The 18,549-nt window shown below is 45.6% G+C and overlaps 1 protein-coding gene across 2 annotated transcripts in view; it reads left to right on the forward strand.

The window, feature by feature from the left end:
* The window catches only part of EPHX2 (epoxide hydrolase 2), a 60,984-nt gene that overhangs the window by 21,108 nt on the left and 21,327 nt on the right, over nucleotides 1-18,549 (forward strand). For both annotated transcript variants that reach the window (XM_004775106.3, XM_004775104.3), the window contains 6 exons: nucleotides 2,579-2,674; nucleotides 3,818-3,896; nucleotides 6,985-7,019; nucleotides 9,453-9,479; nucleotides 11,724-11,809; nucleotides 15,174-15,285. In XM_004775106.3, coding sequence (XP_004775163.1) covers nucleotides 2,579-2,674; nucleotides 3,818-3,896; nucleotides 6,985-7,019; nucleotides 9,453-9,479; nucleotides 11,724-11,809; nucleotides 15,174-15,285 — 435 coding nt within the window. The remainder of the gene's footprint in view (nucleotides 1-2,578; nucleotides 2,675-3,817; nucleotides 3,897-6,984; nucleotides 7,020-9,452; nucleotides 9,480-11,723; nucleotides 11,810-15,173; nucleotides 15,286-18,549) is intronic.

The raw sequence follows: 18,549 nt of genomic DNA on the forward strand, positions 1-18,549 counted from the left end.
AGTTTACAGATTTAGATACATTTTCATCACTCTGAATGTTTGCGTACACAGCTTTATAACGAGGTGATGCTGATATGTCCCCTCTGTATTCTTGTGTGGATTACACTTGACCCTTGAACAACATGGGTTTGGATGGCATGGGTCCACTTATCTGAGGATTTAGTAGAGTGCAGTGCTGTAGATGTATTTTCTCTTCCATGTGATTTTCTTTTTTTTTACCCCTTGTGATTCTCTTAAGAACATTTTCTTTTCTCTAGCTCACTTTACAAGATTATAGTATATAGTATACATAACGCAAAATAGGCCTTCATCACCTCCTATCAGTACCACTGCCAATCAGCAGGAGGCTAGTAGGAATTGAGTTTTTTGGGGGGTCAAAAGTTAATATGCAATTTTTGACTATGCAGGTGGGGGGTCAGTGCCGTTTATACCCACATTGTGCAGGGGTCAACTGTCATTGAAATAATGCACGCGGACCACGGGGCATTGTACCTGGTGGCTCTGTGCTCGGTCAACTGTAGCTGATGAAGAGGAGAGCTGGTGGCGTGAGCGGGCACATCTGCAGATGCGGGGGAAGCCCTGCTGCCTGGAGGACAGCCCCTCAAGGATTTATTGAGTATTTGTTGTTTGTGGGGCACAGAGAGAAATACCGAGATGAGTGGAGTGTCTAAGACCTCAGGAATCTTGTGGTCTACATGAGATACACGTTCCCAACTCCTGCAGTTCCAACCCAGGATGGGGTCCTTGTCTGGTAGTGCTCTGGCGCTCTTGGGATGGGCTCGGTGAGGGTGGAGGCTGCACCGGGGAGTGTTCAGCGGTGATGGTGAAGTGGGTGTGAAAGGATGGGTGGGAACTGGATAGTAAGAAAAGGCTGAAGCAACTGCAAGCATTAGCCCAGCCTCTCCCGTAACCCTGGGTTGCTGCTGAAGGGGTGAACACTTCCTGAGGTCCCTTAAGACCTCGTCTCCAGTATCAGTGAGGATTGGGGGCTCTCAGCCTGTGGCATGGGGTCTGGCCTGTGGCCTTGTGTCTTCAACCCTGTGGACATAATCCTCTTGAGGCTTGTAGGTCTGGTCAGTTCCAATACATTTCTCATTTGACCTTGAAGGAGGGTGGTCAGAACTGCTTTATCACCCCCTCTGTCCTCACCCCAAATTAATGGCCTGGGGCAGTGACCTCTGGGGAGTCCCAGCCGAGCCCCACTCTCCAGGGTGCTATTCCATCGATTTCCACTGAATACTAAGGCCACCCAAGCTGGGTTAGGTCTTTCTCGTTTTCTGGCTTTATGGCAATTTTATTAACATATCATTTAAAGGATGGGGAAGTACATGCATTTGCTGAGCTACTTGATGCTGAGCAGCAAAAAGGAGTTTAGGATCCATTTAGAGCAGGGACAGGTTAGGATCGTGTCACCAGACATCAGTACTACAGCACTTTGCAATATAAGGAATAGAATCATATCCTTCCTTTGCCAAGTACTAATAGACGATGAAACAGATTCTGATATGACTGTAGACCACGATAGAGTTTATGAAATGTCAGCCTCATGTTTTCTCGAGTGGAATAACTCGCTGGGAATCATGAATGAAACTTCCGGTTTGGAACACAAGCTTAGAGTAATCTGAGATGCAGCTCTGTAGAATTCTTCCAACTGAATTTCCATATGCAAAGCTTACTTCTCCCAGTTATTTCCATTAGAAAGTTGGAGATACATACTTTTGAGGGAAAATAGGGCACTCTGATTGGATACTGCTTTAGTTGGTGTGCTTAGACCACATGGTAATAATTGGAGGAGATTAAGTACTAAAACAAACCATCCCAAACCATTAAGTACTAAAACAAACCACCCATCTAGTACTTAGATTAAGTACTAAAACAAACCACATGGTAATAATTGGAGGACATTAAGTACTAAAACAGACCGTCCCAAACTTCAGTTGGCTCAACATCAGGTTCATTCCCTGCTTGCCAGACACCCCATTGTAGGGTAGGAGTGGGCTCTCTCCATGCAGTCAACAAGGATCCCGTTTCCTTTCTGTTGGCTCTACCTTGCCTAAGGCCCAAACTCTTCAGGTACAGATGGGAAAATGCGTGGGAGGTTTATGTGGACCCAGGTGTAGCACGCATTTGTTCATTCTCATAGGCCATTGGCCAGAACTCAGTCATATGGCCATACCAATTGCAAAGAAGTGGACGGAGGTCTGGAAAATATTGTCATGGGCCAGGGAAAGAACACAGACATTGAGCTCTAGTAGGCTAGGACCCACAGCCCAGAGCACTAGAAATGTAGCAAAGCTTGGAGAAGATTTTGCATTAAAGAGAGAAACATTTTTTTAACAAAATAATCCTAGTATTCCACATGTTAACATGAATATTGGCCTTCTGTGTTCCTATAAAAGGCTTTATTGCAGTTTGGCCAGTTGTGTCTTCTTGAACATCTTCTGGCATCGGGGCCTTGAGCTGAGAAATTATGAGGTCCGGCAGTACCCGGAGGTAGCCCAGAGTGGTCTGCGGAAGACGGACTGGTTCTGTCCAGCCTGGTGCTGTGGTCACTTCTGTTCACCTCTCTTTGCTACAGCCTGGGGTGCGTCTGCATTTTGTGGAGCTGGGTTCTGGACCTGCTGTGTGTCTCTGCCATGGATTTCCTGAGAGCTGGTTCTCTTGGCGGTACCAGGTAAAGGAAACTGAGGGAAGGTCTGCTCCAGTCAAGGTGAAGGAAGGGGAAGCTGTAGATGGTGTTGCCCAGTGTAGAATGCCATTAAGAAGCTGAAACCTCTGAGGGTTTTAAAGGGGCGGGGGGTGGAAGGTTGGGAGAACCAGGTGGTGGGTATTGGGGAGGGCACGTATTGCATGGAGCACTGGGTGTGGTGCAAAAACAATGAATACTGTTAATGCTGAAAAGAAACGTAAAAAAAAAAAAAGAAGAAGAAGAAGAAGCTGAAACCTGGGGCACCTGAGTGGCTCAGCGGGTTAAAGCCTCTGTCTTCGGCTCAGGTCATGATCCCAGGGTCCTGGGATCGAGCCCCTCGTCGGGCTCTCTGCTCAGCGGGGAGCCTGCTTCCTCCTCTCTCTCTGCCTGCTTCTCTGCCTACTTGTGATCTCTGTCTGTCAAATAAATAAACAAAATATTAAAAAAAAAAAAAACTGAAACCTTGGGGCACCTGGGTGGCTCAGTCAGTTAAACATCTGTCTTCAGCTTAGGTCATAATCCCAGGGTCCTGGGATCGAGCCCCGCATCGGACTTCTTGCTCAGTGGTGAAGCTGCTTCTCCTTCACCCTCTGCCCTTTCCCCAGCTCATGCTCACTCTCTCCCATGCTCTCTGTTTCTCTCTCTCAAATAAATAAATAAATAATAAAGTATTTTTTTAAAAAAGAAGCCGAAACCTTACAGTGGAGCGTCATCTCCAACGATGTCTGTGATACCTCAGAAATGTTGGAGCAGAGATGGGTCCAGACTTCAGAGCTGTGCTAGACAACATGCCATCTTTGCAGATGAGAAGAAGGCAGATTCTTCAGTATTCCTTATGCCACCTGCTGGGAAATCTTTGTAATGAATATAGAAATCTCCAAGGTCTTTGCTAGGAAAAGTGCTCTCTTAGATGTAGTATTAGATGCAGTACACAGACCTTACCACTGTCTGTGTCAGCCCTATCCAGGTGGGCTCATTCCAGCCTCATGGCAAGGATCCCAGATAGTGCTACAGGGCACTTTCAGTTGAGCCATTTACAAGACCGTGGATAGAAGGAGGCAAAGAAGGAGTGTCTGTAAAAGACTGATGAGACCACTCTTGGGTGTCCCTGAACTCTTTGTTTTCCAGATCCCTGCTCTGGCTCAGGCAGGTTTCCGGGTACTAGCTCTGGACATGAAAGGCTATGGAGAGTCGTCAGCTCCTCCTGGTAGGTTAACTGTCTCCCAGCTGCCCTGTGTTGGTTATCCCTCTGACTGTCTAAGCTCTCCAACTGTACTCTCTCCCTCTGGTCCCAGGTCAGAGTGGACAGCTCTTAGAGGGAGTCCGGCTTTTCCCTTCTCCTCTCCTGTAGTGACCCTTGTCTGTACCCTTTGGGCTCAGATGTCTCTGCTCCCGTACTCTGAATGAATACAAGAGACCCAGTTGCCTGTGCCGAGAGGAAATCTCGTGCTGGATGTGGGGTATAGGATGTATAGAACTTTTATAGGACTTTTCCTGTCCAGCAGAACTCTGTACCATTAAGCACTAATTCCCCATTCCCCTTTCCCTAGCCCCTTGGCAACTACCCTTCTGCTCTCTAGGAATTGGACTACTCCAGACATTTCTAAGTGGATGATAGAAAATTTATCCTTTTGTGACTGGCTGATTTCGCTTAGCATAATGTCTTCAACATTCATCCATCTTGTAGCATATATCACAATTTCCTTCCTCTTTAAGGCCAAATAATATTTCATAGAATGTACAGACCACATTTTGTTTATCCACCCTTCTACCGATTGACATTTGGTTTTCCTCCACCTTCTGGCTGAAATGAATTATGCTGCTGTGAACATGGATGTGCAGATATCTGCTTGAGTTCCTCCTTTGCAATTCTTTGGGCTGTATACCCAGAAGTGGAGTTTCTGGATCTTATGGCACTTGGTAGGCCAGATCCTTAACCCAGTGTTTATGGATCCCAGATGGCATCTATCTGAGAATGGACACTGGGGGCCTATGAACCCGAGTCCATGTATGGGTTTACAAGCACTTTCCTGGGGCGAGGGAGTCTGCTGCTTTTATTGGTTTCAGGGAGGGTCTCAGTCTCAAAATTGTTAATAAGCTCCCCAGGTGGAGAGAGGAATATGATGCAATCAGCCATGCTGCTGGCAGCGGTGCCCAGTGAGCCAGACCAGCTGCTCACCACCCCTTCTCTGAGCTGCTTCCCCCATGTTTAGGGCAAACTTGTCGAGGTGGAAGCCAGCTGATGGAAACTGGCACTCGGGTAACCAGCCAGACCATTCAGCCTGTCATGACCGGGGAGTGTGCCATGATTGTTCCCTAATTGCCATGGTTCCTACTCCGCGGCCGCTTACTACCTCTTCCATGGTGCATAGGCACTTCAGACAAAAAGAAAGCTTCTTGTCCAGACAGCCGAGAAAGACAGTGAAGGTTTTTTTTTTTTTCCCCAATTTAATTATTAAAATGTCTATTTTCATTCAGGTAGACCATGATCTTCCCTGAATCCTCTAGGGATAACTTAGTAATTAATTTATCATTCAAACCAGAACACCATTAAAAGTAAAAGAAACGCTATGAGTAATAACACACATAAACAGAACTGTTCTGGATGAAGTTAGACTTATAGTTATCCATACTCTAATTATAACTACTTTTTAACAAAAACAACTATTTACAGGGTGCCTGGGTGGCTTAGTCGGTTGAGCGACAGACTCCTGGTTTTAGCTAAGGTTGTGGTCTCAGGGCTGTGAGGTCAAGCCCCATGTCAGGTTCCATGCTCAGTGCAGAGTCTGCTTGAGATTCTCGCTCTCCCTCTCCCTCTGACTCTCCCCCATCCCATGCTCGAGTTCTCTCTCTCTCCCTCTCTAAAATAAATAAAATCTTGGGGCGCCTGGGTGGCTCAGTGGGTTAAAGCCTCTGCCATTGGCTCAGGTCATGATCCCAGGGTCCTGGGATCGAGCCCCGCTTCGGGCTCTCTGCTCAGAGGGGAGCCTGCTTCCTCCCTCTCTCTCTGCCTGCCTCTCTCCCTACTTGTGATCTCTGTCTGTTAAATAAAATCTTAAAAAAAAAAAATTAAATTAAATTAAATCTTAAAAAAAGGAAACAATAATTTACATGTTAACTATTGCTGAAGGTAACATATAACATGAGTTCTAAAGCCAAGTGTGATCATTTGGAATGCATACATACACACTGCAGATCATTTGTATATAAATTTTTTATCATTTGACAATTCATTTTAAATAACAAATTGTTTCCCCTTAAAACTGTGAAGCTGTTGTCCCACTATTTTCTATCTTCCCTTGTTGCTATTCAAAGATCCCATGCCATTCAGATCCACGAGTCTCTCTATGACTTTTTTTCCCCTGTACCTTCAGTACCTTTAGGATCTTTATCTTCTTGTGTTATAAAAGTTTATGGTATTGTGCCATGACATGGGTCTCTTTTCATCCACTTCTCTGGGTACATTTATCTTTCAGTTCTTGAAAGTTTACTTGAATTATTTCTCTGATAATTTTTTTTCTTCGGTTTTTTGTTGTTGTTGTTTGTTTGTTTTGTTTTGTTTTGTTTTGTTGCCTCCTGGAATATAGCTGCTGCTGTTAAAATATTCATACTACCCAAAATGAGCTATAGATTCTGGGAAATCCTTATCAAAATCCAATAGCATTTTTTACAGAAACAGGAAAAAACAATTCTACAATTAGTATGGATCCACAAAAGACCCCATATAGTCAAATCAGTCTCTAGAAAGAACAAAGCTGGATGACTCACATTTCCTGATTTCAAAATATATTACAAAGTTACAATAGTCAAAACAATGTGCTATTGGTGTAAAGACAGACATATAGCCAATAGAACAGAGTAAAGCCCAGAAATAAATCCACACATGTACAGGCAGTTGATCCTTGACATAGGTGTCTAGGACATACACTAGGGAAAGGACAGTCTCTTCAATAAATGATGCTAGGAAGTTGGATATCCACATGCACAAGGATAAAATCAGACCCTTACCTTACACCATACCCCAAAATCAACTTAAAATGGGTGGAAAACTTAAATGTAAGACCTGAAACTAAAACTTTTAGAAGAAAACATGGGTGAAAATCTCATGACATTGATTTTGGTGATGATTTCACGGGCGTGATACCAAAAGCACAGGCAACAAAAACAAAAATAAACAAGGAGACATCATCAATCTAATGATTTAATAAGATACCTATTTTTGGACAAAGGGGGCCTTTTTGTTGATAATTTTCAATCATGTGAATTAACTGTATTTCTTTTATTTCTAATTGCAGAAATAGAAGAATATTCCATGGAAGTGTTATGCCAGGTAAGAGATCTTTGGGTAACATTTTTACCGATATAAGTGTGGGTATTCATTTACCATCCTAAGAAAAGATTTCACAGCATTTGGGTATAAAAGTCTTACTGTAAGTTAAGATGGCATTTCAAAATGATAGCTAACATGTACTATCTATCAGTTACTATTGTAAGCCATTGGATAGAAGAGGAAACTGAATCATGAGGAGGTAAAGTAATTGCCTGAGGTCAACAGCTAGTAGAGCCAGGTCTGAATCCTGAGAGAGCTCCCACGTCCCTCCTCATGGCCACTCCACCATCTTGCCTTTCCATCCTGAGAATTGCAAAAATCACCTTACTTTGGTAGAGATGTTGTTGGATAGTCTGGGGAGTGTGTGGCTTGGCGGCTGTAATGGCGCTCCCATTCTAAGTGAAGCATGAGCACCATTGGGGAGAGGCCCTCATCTCAGAGCTTATCTAGGCTGAGGTGAGGAGACTGGTAGCCAAGCCTCCCATCAGCCAGAGGACAAAAGCCAAGACTGGAGGGGCCAAGGGGAAGGCACAGTGTCTTGGTTGGCCATAAAACTGGTGGTGCTGGGGATGCCTGGGTGGCTCAGTCGGTTGGGCACCTTCAGCTCCAGTCATGATCCCAGGAGTCCTGGGATCGAGCCCCACATCGGGCTCTTTGCTCCACGGGGAGCCTGCTTCTCCCTCTCCCTCTGCCCCCTCCTACCACCCCTTGTACTTACTCTTGTTCTCTCTGTGAAAGAAATAATTTTTTAAAAAAATCTAAAAAAACACCTAGCAATACTGCTAATTATGCTAAATTTACAAAAAGTCTCCTTGTAGGAGTCATAGATCTGTTCGGACTGTCCCCCAGCCAGGCCCACATGCAGGCTTTGGCGCCTTTTAAAAGGAGCCTTGATAAAATCTGACTTTCCAGTTAGGGTTGTCCTTCCTTCCTCAGTTTCCAGGTCCTTACCTCTTCTGCTCTGCCACTTCTGATCTTGCTCCTATCTCCCCTGAAATCCTGCTAAGATCTCACCAGCAACCCTGTGGGGGGGCCTCTACCCATCCCCCTAACATTCCTTCACTGGACCCCTGCTTGTTTCTGTCGAAATCGGTTCTTAAGACAGATAAATCAGGTTGCTTCAGGTCACTTGACATAACTTCCCTCCTGAAGAAGGTCCTTAGACTAAGACAAGCAAGATAAACCTGTGATGCTCCCATCCTCTGGCTCCACCCTTGAAAGTGATTGCTATGTACACTACTAGGTAGGTATTCACCCAAAAGAATTAAAAATCTATGTCCACCAAAAACCTGGACATGAATGTTCATTAAAAAGTGTAAACTGCCTCAATGTTTCATCAGCTGATGAATGGATAAAAGCGTGTGGCATATCCATGCAATGGAACATTATTCGCCACAAACAGGTGTGAAATCATGATGCATGCTTCAACATGAATGAACCTCACAAACCTTATGCTAGGATAAGCCAGTCACAAAAGGCCACATGCTGTATAATTGCATTGTTATGAAGTCTCCAGAAGAGGTCATTCCATGGTGACAGAAATGAAATTAGTGGTTGCCCAGGGCTCGGGGGAATGAGGAACAGGAGTCCCTGTTAATGGGTATAGGGTTTCCTTTTGGCGTGGTGAAATGTTCTCTAACTACATAGCAGTGAGGACCTCACAGCTCTGACCACAGTAAAATCCGGTGAATCACACATTTTAAAAGGGTGAATTTTACGGTATGTGAATCATCTCAGTAGCGCTGTCATTTGAAAAATTAGCACAGTATTTCCATGTAAAATTTTATTTAAAATACCCTATATAGGGCGCCTGGGTGGCTCAGTTGGTTAAGTGACTGCCTTCGGCTCAGATCATGATCCTAGGGTCCCGGGATCGAGTCCCACATCAGGCTCTGCTGCTCCCTCTGACCCTCCCCCTTCTCCTGCTCTCTCTCTCTCATTCTTTTTCTCTCAAATAAATAAATAAAATCTTCTAAAAAATTTTCTAAAAAAAAAAATAAATAAAATACCCTGTATAAATTTTAATAACCCATATAATCTTGAAATGGAGGGTTGTAGGAAACTGAATGAAGAACCATAATACTGCTTATCCTCAAGCATGCACAAAAACCCTTTTCTCAACGTTCCCCCAAAGAAACTGAAACCACTTTTTTCTCAACCATAATTCCTTAATGTTGTGGGCCAGTCTATCATACAACTGTTACTTATTTTAGAATAGGTACCTTTAAGGAATCATGAACCTATTCTCTGTATGTCTCTAGTCTTAGGATTCCAACTTAGGGGTGTTGGAATGCAGGGCAGAGGTTAGGGCTTCCACATGTGAGCTTGGGGAAGACACAGTGCAGCCCCTAACAAAGAAGACACAGGAATTCGCCTCGGGAAGCAGTTGAGATGGGTGCGTATAACTTCTGAATGGTCTGTTTTCTTTCTTAGGAGATGGTAACCTTCCTGGATAAGTTGGTGAGTAATTATTTTGAACTGATCTCTGGAAACTTCTGTTTGGGTGGGCAGTTCAGGATGCAGCCTTTGAAGGTGTCTGCAGGTAGAACCCCTGAGGAGAGTGGCGAGGGCAGGAACAAGGACACTCTGGGGCCGTGGGAGGCAGGGTCGTTGGTCAAGAACAATTATAAGCACAGAGGTGGCAAAGTGTGTGGAGAAGAGTGTAGTGCCAAGTTTGTTGCGTTCGTTTGTTTCACGGAAAGCATTTTCCAGGGAACAGGATACCTCTTCTCGGCTTTGAGTCAGGGTAAAGAGCTTTGCTTGTGCCCAGAAGTTTGGAAACTACCCTATATCCTATAGACTAACATGTCCAACTTTTTATGATTGATACCCCTTTAGAAATACCTCAGATCAAATGCCTTCAGGTAATCTTGTTTGGAATGACAGTGGCAGACACAAAGCAGGTCAACTATGGTGATGGGAGACTGTACTTTTGCTTTTTTACTTACAGGAGATGGAGATAGTCCACTTCTGCCATCCTCGGTTAGGTCACGGTGGTGGGGTGAGGACACAGTGACCTGGACTGAGGGGGAGAAGGGTTAAGCCAGGACGGTGACAGTGGAGGGACAGCTGAGAGAGAACCTGAAAACAGTGATATGGAACCTGTTCATTGAATGTAAGGGTCAGGAGGAGAATTCCAGATGACTAAGTATCTACCCCTGAATTCCATTCAGTGGCTGGGCATAGGGGTAGATACTGTAGGAAATGAGGCAAAGATATCATGGTCCCTGCCCTATCCAGATTCTCAGTCCCACAGAATTGGCTTTGGACCCTTTGAGAATGCCAGGGACATCTAGGAGGGCATGGTCCAGTGTGACCACCCCAGTTCTGACTCCAGAGTGACCTCCCATCTAGATTTCCAGCTGGCTGAGACAGTCTCTGACTCTCTTGGAAGAGAGCCATTGGGGTTGCTGGCAGGCTGGGGTAGGTTTTGCTCCATGGCCCAGGCACTCCTGGGATGCTGAGGGAGGAAGCTGGGCCCATGACGGGTGAGGTGGTGGTCCTCCACGTGGAGGTGGTGGCTGAAGCCATGGGAGTAGATGACAGGACTGAGGGCTGCTGAGCCGTGAAGTGCTCCCATGTGACAGGAGAGGAAGGAGTGGACTCACTGAAGGGAGAAAAGAGTCTAGAAAAAATATTGTCAACAGAAGCCCAGGGAAGAACATTTCAAAGGAAATGTCTGATGCCGCAGGATGGTCAGAAGAGTGAGAGCTGAGGCGGGGCGGGGGGGTGGGGTGGTCTATTTTAAGTGATGAATAGCCTTTACAAGGAAGTTTCAGTGGACTCGGGTCACAGGGAAAAAAACCAGGCTGCAGGGACTTAGGAAGATCGCCAGAGAGGCCACTAGAGTAGATCATTGCGAGAAGCTGGGCATGGAGAAGGCAGAAGCATGGCAGGGAGCTGAGCCAGGGAGCCACTTTTCAAGGTTGTGTGGCAAGACTGGCGAGGCCCTGAAAGGCTCTGATGTGACTGAATGTGGTCAGCGGGGTGGGGTGGTGGTCAGGAGAGCCTGATTTTAAGTTAGAGAGGCCTGGGTCTGAATGACCATCCACGTGGCCTCGGGTAAGTCGCGTAACCACTGCAAGCCTCTTTCCCTACTGGTAAAGTGTGTGTGAGAAGGTTATGGAGGAATTCCAATCAAGAGGTGTAGGCACTAAGCCCGGTGCCTTGGACATAGTAGGGCCTCTACAAAAGGGAGCTGTTCTTATTCATTGTTGGCAGCAGCATTAGAAAGGAGGCTGCAGGTAGGGAGGGAAGGGTTAAAGATGCCTTGGAGGTGTCAGTGGTTAGTTAAGGGAGGGAAGATCCCAAAAGAGAGGGGAGTAGAATCATAATCACTCAATGAAAGACGGACATGGAACACAAGGAGGTGAGTCATACCAACTTGAATACAAAAAGTAGGAAAAGAGGTGAAATGAATTTCGATTTGAGGGAAGGTAGAGAAGAGGAGGGAATTTGGAGTCTGTGGCCTTAGGCTTCTGAGAAAATAGAAAAGATGAATCATCTGTAGAGTCTCCATGGAGCCGGTATGTGTGGGAAGGGAGGCTTGAAGAGGGTGGACATAATAGTGTAGGTTGATGGAGGAGGAGGAGTCCTAGGAAGTGAACAAAAGGTTTGCCGACTGAGGGTTTGGGCCAACAGGTTTTGGGCCTACAAGGCTGTGGAGCCTGCCCATATTCATCTCCCGTCTCTGTCCTTCTCTAGGGCATCCCTCAAGCGGTGTTCATTGGCCATGATTGGGGAGGCATGCTGGTATGGAACATGGCTCTCTTCTACCCTGAGAGAGTGAGGTAATTAGGCCTCAGGCACCAAGAATTTGGATTTGAATTCCTATTAGTATTCTCCCTCAGGTCTTGAACTCCAGTAAACTTTTTGAAAACATATAGGTTATCTGAGAAGGCAACAAACACCTAGCTTCTCAGTGCCTGGTGACCCCTTAATAAGGAGGGTTTAAGGAGCTAATGTCTTAGGAAGCAAGGCCTGTCCCAGGTACTGGTATTGGGACAGCTAACTCAGGGCCTGGGTCGCCAGTGGGAATGCAGGAGCATGGTGGTAGACTTCGGGGGGAGTGGGTGAGGCAGCGAGGGTGGTGGGGTTATAGAAGGGAGTGCCAGAAGAAACTTCGGTCCTGGGCTGGGAGTCAGGAAACATGGCTTTCAATTTTGCCCTGAACTGGCTTTGTGACACATCACTTCGTTCATTAGGCCTTGGGTTTCCTCAACCACAGAGGGGTAATGGTAACTCCTTTCAACTGTATGGCCTGCAAAATGCTATGTCAAGTTAGGATGGCATTTCGTGACCGCCATGACTTCATTCCTAATCATTCTTAGCATGGCATCAGGGCTTTTGGCAGCAGCTTTTGGACCCAGAGAGGCAGGTGGTCTTCGTGGCTGGCAACCGTGGTAGAAGTCTGCATCACCTCCCATTTCAGCCTGGGATCTTAGCAAATTAAATAAACACCATGCTTCCCAGCCACCAAATGATTCCAGTCACTTTTTACTTGGTGGCATTTATAAGAGCAGAAACACTGGGGGTCTTGGTTCAGCCCAGCATCAGCTCAAATGGCACGATGATATCAGAGCCCAAAAAGAGCAAATACCTCCCAAAATATTTAAAAGTTTTAAAAACTTTTTTTTTTTTTTAAAGTTGTTGCACTCTTGTTTGTCTGATCTCTTTAGCTTCTCTCTCCTGTTTTTCATTCAGAGTTGACATAAGAACTCAGCTCTTAGGAATCAGGTCTCTAGGAAGTTACTGTACAGACTGTATTAGATACTTCTTGAAGGAGCAAAGGGAAGTAGAGCAACACGCTTATGATCTCAACTTTGAAGGAAGTGAAACACCGTCTTGATGTTTTATGAAGCCTAGTCTTTGTCTCTCCCATGAGAATTTGAGAATATTTAACATGAGCCCAGTGAAGTTGTACCCAGAGTAACATTAGGTCTGAGACAGGCAAGTGTGGTGTGCATTCCTGGTCCTCTTCTCATTGTTCTGTTTCCGTCCCTTCTGCCATTGGTTTGGTAGTAGTTGCTCCTTCTCCATCTGTGCGTATCAAAACGACCCTGTTACTGCCTTCCTGGGGGGCAAGAAGAAGCCAGGACTCCCTTCTGGGGCTGTCTTTGGTGGGACACAGCATCTCTCTCCTGGGCAAAGCTGATTCTAAGAATATTGTTGAGGTTGATCTTCACCTTTCCGGCCAGAAAATGAATGAAAGAGGGGGACAAGCCCACCTTTAATGTGGACTATTTCTTTAAATCCTTGGTTTTGGCATTCTACTCAGATTAACTGCAGGAACCTATTTAATGTAAGGGTCTACTCATGTGTGTGGCCAAGAATACCTTTTTTATAATCCTTTTTTATATCCTTTCTTTGACAGTCATCTGGAGATTCTGTTTCCAAAAAGAGGCTGTGGTTTAGCATTTTCCAATCTTAATGCTGTTGGCAGCAGCAGTTATATGCTAACATCTCTGTATGCTAATATGTGGTGATGATAATTTTCTTATACATGGAATAAACGGTATGTCAAGGCAATTGAAAAGAAAACTTTAGTCTGCTCAGAATATTTAGAAAAAGCTAGAATTTCTTGAGTTGTGATTTAAGTAATGCTTAAAATAGGTTCACTCTGGTAACATGAGAAACCTTTAGGTGTTGGTATAACTTACTTTATAGCCTAATTTGCACTGTCTAATGATGGCTATTGAACATTTGAAATGTGGTTGATTCGAAATATCTTACTAATACTTGTTGAATCAATTACTTGTTCAAATTATTAATATTATTAATAAAATTATTAATATTTTAGAAATATGTCAAATATTACTCAAGTAACATTAGACTTTAATATTAATTAACATGTAATTGATATAAAATACTCTAATATTTCATCTCACATATTTCTTTTTATGTGTTTTAATTGGCTAATGGAAAATTTAAGTGATATGTGTGGTTTACATTATTCTTCTGTTGGTTGGCACTGGTTAAATCTCAGCACTTCTTTCCCTGATGACTTCATTTGTCCTTTGTTATCCCATTCCTCCTAGTTTATGTCTTCCCCAGATATTCTCTTCTCTCCTCCTTAATTATCTCTTGGGAAGGCGTTTCACTAGGATCAGAGTGGGCATGGGATCCCTTACTGATGAGCAAGGCTAACCATGGTCCTGGCTGACTTTTGTCAGCCCTGCCCCCTCTCAGATATAGCCTTCTCTCGTTTTCCTCTCACTGCCATCCTGTTGCTCTTGGGTGACTAATGCAGTGGTGTGCTGGCCCTCTCCCTGCTTCTGGCATCCCTCTCTGCCTCTATGTCATGTATCACTGCTTGATACATCACTTCCTGACTGCAACTTCAGTCTGCTCCTCCCTTCTTCTCAGAAGCCCTTATGGTTTTCTTGGTTGTCTGGTAGCATCTAATCCAGACTCGGGGCTCTTCATGTCCAGGCTCCCACTTGCCTCACTGGCTTTATTTCATAAGATGCCCCATTAAACACTTGGCCTCTGGCCACATAGATTCTTTGTGCAAACTTAGCTGCAAGCTTTGCCCGCTTCTAGAATTTGCTTGTACTACCCCATGATGTTTCCCTTATAGTATCATTTCCCCTTCACTCTACTCTTCCACCCCTAAAAGCCAGGTTCTCTCTTTTCCATGAGATCTTCCATGATATCCAGATCTAGAAAGTCTTGGTCTCCTTGAACTCCCATGGTGCTTAGGCTATTCTGAATGGCTCATATCACAGTCTGTCTTGTAATATAGTCACGGGCATATTTGTCTAGCTTCTTAAGATTATAATAAGCTCTTCAAGTATTGATTTTAGATCTTCTCTCCCCTAGAATATAGCATGGAATTAACTCAACACAGAGTTAAGTGAGGGAAGAAAGGAAGGAAGGAGTGAATGCATTTTTAGAAACTATAATCTAATGAAGGTTGATATACTGCACGTAATGTATATGTTTGTGTCTGTGTATCTTTGTCTCAGACAAGAAGGTGAGAAATGCTGAAAAAAACCACTGGGCTAGGAGTCAAGAAATCAGAGTGTTGACCCCCTTCTTGCACACGGCTGGTGTGAGACCTTGTGCACGTCCACTTCCTGCTCAGAGCTTCCTTTATGATTCTTACAGACTGTCTTCTTACAGGGTCTGTGTCTTGTTGTCTTTTTTCCACAGGGCAGTGGCCAGTTTGAATACTCCCTTCATACCGGCAAATCCCAATGTGTCCCCAATGGAGAGAATCAAAGCCAATCCTGTTTTTGATTATCAGCTCTACTTCCAAGAACCAGTAAGTTTGGGACCCTGAGCACTACGATCCCAGCAAGGTTTTTGTTCTTCTTTCCCCTTTGTCTTTCTTTCTCCCTATTGGATTGGTTTTCTCCATGCCCTTTAATTTTCCATGGCATTTGTCAGAGATCTTACACATGGGCTCAGGTGAAAGGCACTCCATAGCTCGGCCGGTCCTTCCCAGGTGACGAAACATTTCTGTGTGTGCATATTTGGGGTGGCGAGGGGAAGGGAGTGGGGGTGACAGTGCGGTGCATTCTTCTGTTTCTCTGAAATTATGGAGTGGGAGGCTGAGTGCTGGTTTGGAGCTGTCTTCCCTCAATTCTGTGGCTGAGAGGCTGATGAAGCCCACCTCTGGTTGGGGACAGCTCCTGGACTCTTGCTGGAGACCTGGTCCCTCACTTGCTGAGGAGTGTGGTTTATGATTACAGGAGCACCAGAGCCTAAACGCCCTACTCCAGGCCCCATGTGTGCTTTGAGATATGTGGGAGGTTTCTGGGTATCACCTCATGTGACACAAAGCCTAAGGTGCCCGTCAAAGATTCCCTCTGGACCTTGGGTTGACACCGTGATGGGGTTTCATTGTCACCTTCAGGGGGATTTGCTGAGAGCAGCACTGGGGTAAGCATCATCTGGCCTCATTAGGGGAGGACGCCTGCCACTCATCCACTCGTGGACTCTGGACCCTAATGTCCAGCTACATCTGCGTAATTCCAGAAAGGATAAGAGATGCTTCTTTCACATGCCTAAGAGAGAAGGATGAATTGAGTTAATAAAGAACACAAGAGCATCCCCTGCTTCTCTCACCCAGACCGTGCCCTTGCTGCTCACAGGAGGTACCGTCCCCAGCAAGGGCCGCAGCCATCCCAGTTACAATTTAGGAAGTAACTGTTCTCTAAGAATGATTTCATGGGCGCCTGGGTGGCTCAGTCGGTTGTCTGACTCATGATTTTGGCTCAGGTCACGATCTTAGGGTTGTGAGATTGAGCCCCAGGTCAGGATCCATACTCAGAGCGGACTCTCCTTGAAATTCTGCCTCTTCCTCTGCTCCTCCCCCACTCTCTCAAATAAATAAATCTCTGGGTGCCTGGGCGGCTCAGTCGGTTAAGTGTCTGCCTTCAGCTCAGGTCATGATCCCAGGGTTTCTGCTCAGCAGGGAGTCTGCTCCCTCTGCTCCTCCCACCACCCCGCTCCAGCTCGCTCTCCCCATTTCTGTCTCTCAAAAATAAATAAATAAATAAATAAAAATTAAAATGTAAGGAAGTAAATCTTTTAAAAAAAAAAAAAGGCACACACATACACACAAAGAACAATTTTAATTGATAAGACGGTGCCTTCGAAGAGAAACATTTTTTTAAAAGATCTCGTTTATGTACTTATTTGAGAGAGATAGAGTGATTGCCAAGGGAGGGATAGAGGGAGAGGGACAAGCAAACTCCATGCTGAGCACAGAGCCCGACACAGGGCTGGATCCCACAACCCTGAGATCATGACCTGAGCTATAACCAAGAGTTGGACGCATAACTGACTGAGTCACGCAGTCGCCCCTGGAAGAGGAACTTTTTGATGCAGCAGGACTCGTCCAGTAAGACGCCAGAAGCCCCCAGCAACATCATGCACCATGTAACACATCCTTCACTGAGGCCCACCCTTCCTGTGCCCAGAGTGTGAGAAGTGGTGAGCTCCCTCCGGCTTGAACTCAATCACTCAATCTTTAATTAGTTCAAAGTCATCTTGAGCTTGAAGGATGGATTAGATGGTGTGTTAGTCACCTGGGGCTACTGTAACAAAGTGCCATAGACTGGTGCGCATAAACAGTAGCATTTATTATCTCATAGTTCTGGAAGCCAGAAGTCCGAGGTCCAAGTGGCTGCATGGTTGGTTTCTTCTAAAGTCTCTCTCCTTGGTTTGTAGATGGCCCCCACCCTTGGTGTGTCCTCCCAAGGCATTTCCTCTATGTCTGTGTGTTCCCGTGCTCAAATTTCCTCTTCTTGCAAGGACACCGGTCCTAGTAGACGAGGGCCTGTCTAAAGACCTCATATTAATTACCTCTTTAAAGACCTCATCTCCAAATATCTTTCCATGTTGAGGTCCTAGGGCTTAGGACTTCTTAGTAATTGGGAGGACACACGGTTCAGCCTATAACAGATGGGTAAGGGGAAAAGGAACATTGTCCCTGGTGAGAGAAATGGGAGGAAGGGGACAGGACAGTGAGGGGAAAGGGTGGGGACCATGAGAAGTGCCCCCTTTGGAAGGCTAGAACAAGTGAGAAAGGAAGGAGGTAAGTGTCCCTGTGGCTTGGACACTAATCTCTGGGCCTGTAGTTGATGTCAAAAGTAGTAGAGTAGAATCCTTTTAGAATCCTTGTAGAATCCTTTGCCTGGTCAAAGATGGCCCTGTGAAAATTATTCCAGCTGGACTGGAAATCAGAATCTCAATGTCAGGTGTGACGTACTGTCTGCCACCCTTTCCCAGGTGCTTTTTTCACCCCTGTGGGTTTCACACTGGAGAAGCCTCTGGTGATGTGGAGAGAAACACAAAGTCTTGGTGCCACCTGTCTTGGTGGTAGCTGCCTTGGCCTTTGGGAACTGGGAAGGGAATAGGGTCCCACCCAAAACTGGGAAGCTGGTGTCTGGATTCCTTTTACCTCTTATTTGGTCCTTTCTCAATCTCTGGCTCTGCTTGGCTTCCACCCACCAAAAGCCCAAACCCCACTACCACCCTCTGTGTGTCCAGAGTACACCTTTCCAGAGGAATCCCCCCATAGACACTTCCATCACCAGCACCCCATGCTTCATAGTGACTTGTCACCTTCTTCCCCAGCCCCCATGCCCCAGGTATGGGCAACAGGCCCTCCATGCTCAGGCCCCAGCTACCTGGCTGCACCGTGTGGGGGATGCAGAGAGCAAGGGAGGGCTCACAACCGCTCCTTTCTCTTCCACGTTTTTTCCTTTTTTCTTCTCATCCCTTTGGAGTCAACATTCATAAGAAGACTCCTTTCTACTGCAGAACAGAGGTGCCCCCTGATGGGGCTGAGGAGTTGAGCATGACAGTGTCAGAAATATCAAGAAAAGACAGTATCCATGAATTCATCCAGCAGATGCTTCTGCTCTTGCGGTGTTTGCCAGTGTCAGAGTTGAGGAGCGACGTCTGAGGGTTGGAACAGTTCTCAGAGAAGCAGGCAGGTAACACGTCCCTGGAGAGTCAGGCAGCCACACGGGACCGTCATGAAGGCCCAGCTTGCTCTGGGAGCTCGTAAGAAAAC

The sequence above is a fragment of the Mustela putorius genome, unplaced genomic scaffold, assembly GCF_011764305.1.
Source record: "Mustela putorius furo isolate JIRA1106 unplaced genomic scaffold, ASM1176430v1.1 tig00000242_pilon_pilon_pilon, whole genome shotgun sequence".
Taxonomy (NCBI): Eukaryota; Metazoa; Chordata; class Mammalia; order Carnivora; family Mustelidae; genus Mustela; species Mustela putorius.